The sequence below is a fragment of the Ranitomeya imitator genome, chromosome 4, assembly GCF_032444005.1.
Source record: "Ranitomeya imitator isolate aRanImi1 chromosome 4, aRanImi1.pri, whole genome shotgun sequence".
Taxonomy (NCBI): domain Eukaryota; kingdom Metazoa; phylum Chordata; class Amphibia; order Anura; family Dendrobatidae; genus Ranitomeya; species Ranitomeya imitator.
Window position 1 is genome coordinate 14,590,985 of NC_091285.1, and position 9,933 is coordinate 14,600,917.

The following is a 9,933-nucleotide window of genomic DNA, read 5'->3' on the forward strand; positions in this document are numbered from 1 at the left end:
CTAAACTTAAGGCGACATGGTGCCTTCTGGTTACGTTTTGGTATGAAGCCAAGGATTGGTGAAAAAGGTTACAAACTTTTGGTAAATGTGACTATGGATTGATCAATTCTCAGAGATTGTTTCCTTCAAGAAGGTGATGTGTCATTTCTTACCAGTTCACATCCCGAGAAGAGCCCAACACCGCGAATGCAACAAGGACTATGTTGTGCGGCTTGCAGAACTCCAGGAGTTTAGACTCATTAAAGTAGATGTGACACTCAACCTGAAAATGGACGAAACGTCTCTCATGTGAGGGAGGGCACAGGGTAGAGATCCAGGGGAGACAGAATATTTGTTTGTTACCTGGTTGCACACAGGTTTGTATCGCAGTCCCGGCATATTAAGAATAAGCTCCAGTTGCTTATGGTTGAAGTTGGAGACGCCTATAGATCTGACCAGCCCGGCTTGCTTACAATCCTCCATAGCCTAAAAGTAAAAAAAAAAATAATGTGTCGCCTATTCCTGAATTATAAGAGTGAGGGATTGAAAATTCCCAATTGTCTATACAGCCCCTATACAAACCTACCTGTCTCCATGGCTACAGACTACAAACACATTTTGTGTAGTCGGATCACATTTCCCTTTGTCTGTTCCTACGTTTTGCTAACATATATTCACTAGATTTAAATGAAGTTAGAAACAGATGGAAGGGAACTTAACTGTAGGATAAGATTGGAAAGGGTTGGTGATATGTTACCTTGGAAACATATAGGCATGTAAAGGAGCTGTATGCTCAAAATGGTACAAGATTTTTAATGAAGGATGTTTACAAAATTGCTTCATTTTTCATTTAAGATGCTTTGGAACAGAAGGAAAAGGACTGTAAAGTGGAGAATAGACTACGAGTCTATATGTACAGCTCTGGCAAAAATTAAGAGACCACCACATCAAAACCCTGTTGTGGGCCGCCCAATCTCCAGACCTGAACCCCATTGAAAACCTCTGGAATGTAATCAAGAGGATGGTGGATAATCACAAGCCATCAAACAAAGAATTGCTTAAATGAAAGACTGGTGGAAAGCATGCCAAGACGAATGAAAGCTGTGTGTAAAAATTGTGGTTATTCCACAAAATATTGATTTCTGAACTCTTCCTGAGTTAAAACATTAGTATTGTTGTTTCTAAATGATTATGAACTTGTTTTCTTTGCATTATTTGAGGTCTGAAAACACTGTTTGTTGTTTAATTTTGACCATTTCTCCTTTTCAGAAAAAAAAAATACAAAATTTATTGCTTGAAACTTCAGAGACATGTTGTTAGAAGTTTATAGAATAAAATAACAACTTACAATATAAAGAGAAAAATCAGACAAACTGAAAATTTTGCAGTGGTCTCTTAATTTTTGCCAGAGCTGCATATGTATATTTGTTTGTCTTAAATACAAAGGAAATGTGTCATCTTTGACTTTAGGCCTTTAACCCCTTTCCGGCATCGGACGTACTATACCGTCCGATGCCGGCTCCCCTGCTTTGATGCAGGGCTCCGCGGTGAGCCCGCATCAAAGCCGGGACATGTCAGCTGTTTTGAACAGCTGACATGTGCCCGTAATAGGCGCGGGCAGAATCGCGATCTGCCCGCACCTATTAACTAGTTAAATGCCGCTGTCAAACGCAGACAGCGGCATTTAACTACCGCTTCCGGCCGGGCGGCCGGAAATGACGGCATCGCCGACCCCCGTCACATGATCGGGGGTCGGCGATGCTTGTGAATGGTAACCATAGAGGTCCTAGAGACCTCTATGGTTACTGATTGCCCGTCGCTGTGAGCGCCACCCTGTGGTCGGCGCTCACAGCACACGTGCAATTCTGCTACATAGCAGCGATCAGCAGATCGCTGCTATGTAGCAGAGCCGATCGTGCTGTGCCTGCTTCTAGCCTCCCATGGAGGCTATTGAAGCATGGCAAAAGTAAAAAAAAAAAGTTTAAAAAAATGTGAAAAAAATAAAAAAAACATAAAAGTTTAAATCACCCCCCTTTCGCCCCAATCAAAATAAATCAATAAAAAAAATATCAAATCTACGCATATTTGGTATCGCCGCGCTCAGAATCGCCCGATCAATTAAAAAAAAGTATTAACCTGATCGCTAAACAGCGTAGCGGGAAAAAAATTCGAAACGCCAGAATTACGTTTTTTTGGTCACCGCGACATTGCATTAAAATGCAATAACGGGCGATCAAAAGAACGTATCTGCACCGAAATGCTATCATTAAAAACGTCATCTCGGCACGCAAAAAATAAGCCCTCAACCGACCCCAGATGATGAAAAATGGAGACGCTACGAGTATCGGAAAATGGCGCCATTTTTTTTTTTTTTTTTTAGCAAAGTTTGGAATTTTTTTTCACCACTTAGATAAAAAATAACCTAGTCATGTTTGGTGTCTATGAACTCGTAATGACCTGGAGAATCATAATGGCAGGTCAGTTTTAGCATTTAGTGAACCTAGCAAAAAAGCCAAACAAAAAAACAATGTGGGATTGCACTTTTTTTGCAATTTCACCGCACTTGGAATTTTTTTCCCGTTTTCTAGTACCCGACATGCTAAAACCAATGATGTCGTTCAAAAGTACAACTCGTCCCGCAAAAAATAAGCCCTCACATGGCCAAATTGACGGAAAAATAAAAAAGTTATGGCTCTGGGAAGGAGGGGAGCGAAAAACGAACACGGAAAAATGAAAAATCCCCCGGTCATGAAGGGGTTAAGAGATCATTTCACCTTCAATTTGCTTAACTGTTCACAATAACAGTAACTTTGACCAGGGGTGCCCAAACTTTTAGATGCCACTGAATATGATAAAAAAAAACACAATAAGGTGGGCATTAAACATTTGATTTCAGCACGTAAGGTGGTGAAATGATCACTCAAGAAGAAATAAACCAATACTAGAGCCATTAGTAAATGCTGATGTCACCAGTGTTAAACAGGAGGTCTAGGTGGCTCCAAAGACAGTTTGATTCCTTTACAAAGTTTAGGTACCCGATTTAGAATTTTAGTATAAGTCTCCATACCTTCCAGGTGTCTCGAATATCAGTATTGTGATAAATCACTTTTCCGTTTTCATCTGTTGGAAGTAAATCATCACCGGGCTTAAAAACGAGAGAAAGAAAGTAATGGGAATTTAGTAGACCAGGAGACAAGCTAGGCCGCCCTTCTAGCCTCACAGAAAATTTAGGCTGTGACCTTGTTATAAAATGTTGTTGTGGGTTATATACCGACCTTGAATTCAACAGGAGTATGAATAAGAAAGAGATCTAAGTAATCCAGACCTAGGTTCTTCAAGGACTTCTCAAGAGCAGGACGGACCAATTCCGGGGTATGATAGGTGCTCCACAGCTAGAAGAGTAGAAAGCCCCAAAAATGTAAACTAAATTACAGGCTATTTGAGGGTCTTTGGAATGGAAGATGATGGATAACGGTGGGGTGGCAATTAGTGGTTGCCACCTGGCATCTGTTACTTGTTATAAAACACCAAGATAAGGGTTGGAGAAGACAACTCAACTAATGTCGCAAGCTTTACCAAAACCAGTGCCTCTACATGGAAAGAATATCAACGCAATTACCTTGGTAGTGCAAAAGATGTCTTCTCTCTTGACTGTCCCATCTGCGATCTTCGCATTAATCGCTCGTCCGACCTCCACCTCATTGCCGTAAATGAATGCTGAGTCGATGTGTTGATATCCAACCTCAAGAGCGATCTTCACGGACTCTTCCACCTTAGATTTGGGGAACTATAGGCAAAGTCATAAAATAATGACACTGTGCATTTCATGGCTGAAATGGCCACTCTAGACTTATAGCTCCGTACCTCCTGTGGGGCAAAAGTACCCAGTCCAACCACTGGTATCTTGTGCCCATCATTCAGTGTAATTCGCGAATGTTTTGTCAGCGCCATAATGCTAATTGTAGTTCAGATCTGACCTCAGGTTCCTCCAGAAAGCGTTGAGTTGCCCAGCAGCTCTCCTCTACCTTTTGAAGCTCAGAAAGAAAACTCCAGTTATATTCAGTTCTGTTTGATTGCATAGTGGGCTATAAAGGGTGTGGAAACATAGCGATTAGAAAAAGATTAGAGGTATCAACATGCCAGGGTGACGCCCTATTAAAACATGCCCTCTGTACTCTACCACGTTCAACTGTCCAGAAATTATGATGGGACAAGGAGACATCTGCAGAAGATTGAGCATTTTGCTCAATTGTTAGATGAATTGAGACATGTTTACAAGGGCCGATGAATGGGAAAGAGTGTTTTTTGTGAGTTCTCATTTGTCAATCATTGGCCAGTAATAGAAGGAGCAGGCAATCAGGGGGAGAGGGTTGTTTGGCAGGTGCCACATAGTGATTGTCCATGGTTAGGAGAATATCTCTGGTCTAGAAGACTGGTTTGAGTGGGCATGTATCCTACACATCAAGCTCACACTGCTGCAACGAGAACTGATGGGTAAACTGACATTCATCTCTTTTTCATCCTCTTACCTAGTTGCCTGTTGAAACTGAATTTGAATAATGAAATATTGTGCTCAGAAACAATATTTGTGGAGGTCTTAAAGGCAGTGTTCTCCTCTCACTGAGCCGGCCGGCCGGAGTACACTGTGAAGACTCTGCTCTTGCTTTCTCCTCACTCTGGCTGCCAGGGAGGCAGAGCGCACACTGTGAAGACTCTTCTCTTGCATTCTTCTCACTCTGGCTGCCAAGGAGGCAGAGCGCACACTGTGAAGACTCTGCTCTTGCTTTCCATTCACTGTGTTTCTTTTTTTAAGCTCTTTGAGTAATAAGCTTTTAGTCTTAAAAAAACCTTTTTAAGATTGAATTGTGTATGTTACCATTGCCCTACAGGAACTATGATAAATAGAGGTGGTGCTCACTTCTGACCCAAAAACAAAGAAAAAGAAACAAACTAATTTTTAAAAATTATAATAATTAATACATTAATGCCCCACGACTTGTATGATGTGTGTGCCAGTGGTAGCAGTCCTACTCCTTCATTCCGTTGGTACATTCTGCATTCTGAGTTGGGTATTTTTTGCTATACGGACTCCATAAATCATAATAATATTTGCTCTCCCCTTCCTTTATTTGCAGATCATGTCTACAATGAGATCATGTCTTCCACCCACACCAAGTCTCGGAGAGTGGGACACAACTTGCAGTTGCAGTTCCGAGAGAAGCCAGTCCCAATCCAGCCCCATGGGCTACTGCAATATAGTTTTGTTTTCCCACTAACTCTGCCATCACTCATCAGACACATGGGGTGATGAGTCCCTGAAATATGTTATTGTCAGACAATCAAAAAGGCTACACACTCTCTGAAAGGCTATGGATTCTTTAGAGCATACAAGGATCAAACTGATTAAAGATTTTAAGCTTTAATATAAAAATATGCTTACAATAAAAAGTAAAAATAAAATGACACACAAATATGCAAAATAGTTACAAATTAAAAAGAGAGAAATAACAGAAAAAAACATAAACGCTTCCGTCTACCGTTCTGTTTCCTTGAGGGAAGGGAAAATGAATTATGGATCACATCTGCACAATGCAGACCCTCACATGCAAACCACTTTTCTATTGTGTCACCCATATTTATATGCCTGGTCATGACTCATATTTCCAGGACGGCCTGGATCGGACTATTTAAAAGTTGCGGGTCTGTGACCAGACGGTGGTCTAATTTAAAAAATATCCTGTGTTTCCCCCCCACTCCTCTCCACACAGTAAATGGGAATATCCAGCCTGCCTACAGTCACCATCTGCCCACACTTTGAAGCTTGGCTCACTAGGCCGAAGTGTCACGATTGCCGCCTCTCGGTATTCTTCCAGGAGACCCCCTTTGGTTCCGAGTTCCTGCAATAAGAGTAGGCAGACTTTATGTCCTTTGTAGTCATTTGGATGCAGAGTTAACTAGTTATTTTGCTGATGTTATACATCTCCCCAATAATTATATATTTCATTCAGAGTAAGAGTTGAAACTTGTCATGGGGATGGTTGTGCCTACAACAATGGAAAATAGAAATGTGGGAGTGACACCGGCTGTACTCTTCCGTGGCTGGACTCCAAGATGTTAAATAAAGAGGCCAGGAGAGCAGTTCAGCCATCAGGACTGGAGTTCACAAGCTTTAGTGCACAAACTTTTGTGGATACAGTAGATTCAGGTACACTGGATGGTGCAGGGCTTATATCTTATGCAACATCTGCTCTCCTTGGGAGATCCATACCCCAAGAGAGTATGTAGACAAGTGTTAAGGAGAGAATGTATGGCATATGAAGATTTACTGAAATCAAACTTATATGGACGCTTTGCTGAATCTATATATATAATTGTCTAAGGGTTTTTCCGTCTGTCTGTTTTTCTGTCTGTCTGTCTGTCTTTCCGTCTGTCTGTCCTGGAAATCTGATTGGTCTGTCTGGCCTGGCGGCCTCGACCAATCAGAGACGGGCACAGTATCGACGTAGAAATCCCGCGTCTCTGATTGGTCGAGGCCGCCAGGCCTCGACCAATCAGCGACCGGCACAGTGACGATGATGTCATAAAGGACGTAGACATCACGCGTCTCTGATTGGTCGAGGCCGCCAGGCCTCGACCAATCAGCAACGGGCACAGCGACGATGATGTCATAAAGGATGTAGAAATCCCACGTTTCTGATTCAGCGACGGGCACAGTATTGACGTAGATGTCATAATGGTTGCCATGGCGATGATGATGTCATAAAGGTTGCCTCGACCAATCAGCGACGGTCACAGTCTGCCGCGAATTCTGGAATCATCATTGTCCATATACTACGGGGACATGCATATTCTAGAATACCCGATGTGTTAGAATCGGGCCACAGTCTAGTATATATATATTAGATTCATGTAGCTTTAAGGTTTTCTGATTCACTGTCATAAGACTAAATTCTGTTGATTACCGTTATCTAGAGTAAATGAATCTGCACGAAGGTGAATCGATCCCCAACAAACCAAAGATAAGTAGAATACGTGCGTAGACAGATGCCAGCTTGACCCAAAGTCGCCATTAGGGCGATAACGGTACAGAAATGGATTAAAAGTAATAATCATTAGAATAATGGCACTATAGTAATAAAGATAATAACACATAACATGTAAGATCAAAAAGATTTGCGATAATTAAGTTGGAAAAAAACAACCCAATGATGTAATGTGCTGAGACTGTTCGATTACTCCTATAAAAGGGGGCATTCTGCGGACGAATAAACCAGGCGAGAAGCATTTGAGACATGATCCATTGTCTTGCGTCTTCTTGTACTTTCTCTTCCAGAGAACCAATTTGACCACAGACGATTAAGACGGGTCGCACCCTAGTGTGACAGAATTAACGCAAGGAAGCTACGTGGCTATCCGATCACATACTTCTGGGAATGACTTAGGTGTTTAGAAGGCATATAGCAGGGTTTGGCAATTAAATTTACTAATCTAATCACAAAAAATAAACGTTTAAAGGGGTTGTTCACCTTTATATGCCCTCAGACTGCTGCATAGGTGTTTTCCACTTTTAGGTTTTCTGGATTTTAATGGTCTACTTTGGGTTAAAATAATAAAATCAGATATTACCGTACTTACCCTCCCCAAGTCCAACGCTGCCTCTGCGCCACTGCTACGGTCAACTGGCTGCAGCAGGGACGTCACAACTACAGCTCGCATCAACGCTGCAGCCAATCATTAAACTTATAATAAAGGATATTTGGACCTCATGTATCAAATTGGATCCATGCATGTAGAATAAATAAGTCTTGCGTTCGTTCAACATGCATGGAACTGCGAGTTACATGTGCATGAGGACCCAAAGTGTGATTTCTGGAGCAGTATAAGCCTTGTTCTGTTTCAAAATTCCACTTTGGGCCGATTTGCTGATGTATAAACGTATCATGACTACATATGGCCGAATTAAAAAGCAGCAAACCTAACCTCCGGTCTTCTTGAACAGAATTCGGGACCTTTTTCTTGGCCGGACAACTAATTAAAATTGATTAAGTGCAATATTGGCTCCTGCTGGACGGAAAGCATTGTTACTACCTGGAATCAGACCGTCACGGTGGTGTCCAGGCCAAAATATTAAGGTTCTTAATCATTTCAGTGGGGCTATTTTATATTAATACATTTCCAATAAAAGAATAAGTAAAAAAAAAACTAAAACTAAAACTAAATAAAATACTTTTCTTGTGGTTGATAAATCCATAAGAAGTCTTAAACATGAATCTACAGGGTGGGCCATTTGTATGGATACAACTAAATAAAATGGGAATGGTTGGTGAAATCAACTTCCTGTTTGTGTCACTTTATATATGGGAGGGGAAAACTTTTCAAGATGGGTGGTAACCATGGCGGCCATTTTGAAGTCGGATATTTTGGATCCAACTTTATTTTTTTCATTGGGAAGAGGGTCATGTGTCACATCAAACTTATTGAGAATTTCACAAGAAAATAAATGGTGGGCTTGGGTTTGACATAACTTTATTCTTTCATGAGTTATTTATAAGTGTATGACCACTTATAAAATGTATTCAAAGTGCTGCCCATTGTGTTGGATCGTCAATGCAACCCTCTTCTCCCACTCTTGACACACTGATAGCAACACCGCTGGAGAAATGCTAGCACAGGCTTCAAGTATCCGTTGTTTGAGATGCCGCACATCTCGTATCTTCACAGCATAGACAATTGCCTTCAGATGACCCCAAAGATAAAAGTCTAATGGGGTCAGATTGGGAGACCTTGGTGGCCATTCAACTGGCTCACGACAACCAGTGCACTTTCCAGGAAACTGTTCATGTAGGAATGCTCAGACCTGACACCCATAATATGGTGGTGCACCATCTTGTTGGAAAAACTCAGGAAACGTGCCATCTTCAGTGCATAATGAGGGCAACACATCATCATGGTCATCGTGGGCCAGATGAAAGGCCACCAAGGTCTCCCGATATGATCAGTGCATGGCAGCAATATCATGAGCCAACGGTAACGGCCATGCCAAGGTCAGCTATTGGCTTATGCACCAGTTATAAAATAAGATGCTCGGGAAGTGAACTTTAAAATGTTGGAGTAGAGCGGAAAAGTGGACATTGCTGCAAGAACAGACCAGGACAGAGGACACTATTATAGGAAAAGGGCCAGGATGGGGAACGTTATTACAGAAAGGAGCCTTATTTGGGGACATTATTACAGGAAGGGATGAAGATCGGGGACATTACTACATAAAGGGGCCAGGATGGGAGACATTATTATAGGATGAGGCCAAGATGGGAAACATTATTAGATGAAGGGGCAAGGACAGGGGACATTATACCAGGATTGGGGACATTATTATGGGAAGGGGTCAAGATGGAGGACATTGTTACAGGTAGTGGCCAGGATGTAGGGCTTTATGTTAGGATGATATCTGGATGAGGGACATTATACCATGAAAGACCCAAGATGGGGGGACATTATTACAGGATGGGGTCAAGATGGGGAAATTATTAAAGTGAGGCAAACACATATATATTTATAGGATATTGAACACTACAGGGGCCCATACATCTGACCTATAAAAAGGTTGAGGCCCAGTCAATATTGTGCACCAAAGCCCATTGGACTCTAGTTATGCTACTGGTTGTAGGGTCAAATAGGTTGAAATAATCAAACTTCTTTTTTATTTTGTACAATACAGAGAGCTTCCACCATCTTATTAAAATCATAATGTGACCTTCAGCATGTGCCCTACAAAATGAATTATGTTTAGCAGGCCCTTCCGACCTAAATACTGTTGTGTTTTCCTGGGTAGAAGTAGAAATCAGAATTATGTGTGATGATAATATTATTGCAACATCTCCACAAATATGTGATAATTGTACTTTGACCTGGCCAAGAGTCAACTCTGTGCTTCAGAAGTCAATACTGTACATT

General features: G+C 41.6%; 1 protein-coding gene across 1 annotated transcript in view; it reads right to left on the bottom strand.

The window, feature by feature from the left end:
- The window catches only part of LOC138675125 (aldo-keto reductase family 1 member C3-like), a 60,777-nt gene extending 56,713 nt beyond the window's left edge, over positions 1-4,064 (bottom strand). The window contains exons 1-6 of the mRNA XM_069763114.1: positions 3,844-4,064; positions 3,599-3,766; positions 3,255-3,371; positions 3,047-3,124; positions 343-465; positions 153-262 (exon numbers count right to left, since the gene is read on the bottom strand). Coding sequence (XP_069619215.1) covers positions 153-262; positions 343-465; positions 3,047-3,124; positions 3,255-3,371; positions 3,599-3,766; positions 3,844-3,930 — 683 coding nt within the window. The 5' untranslated portion in view covers positions 3,931-4,064. The remainder of the gene's footprint in view (positions 1-152; positions 263-342; positions 466-3,046; positions 3,125-3,254; positions 3,372-3,598; positions 3,767-3,843) is intronic.
- Positions 4,065-9,933: the final 5,869 nt, after the last annotated feature.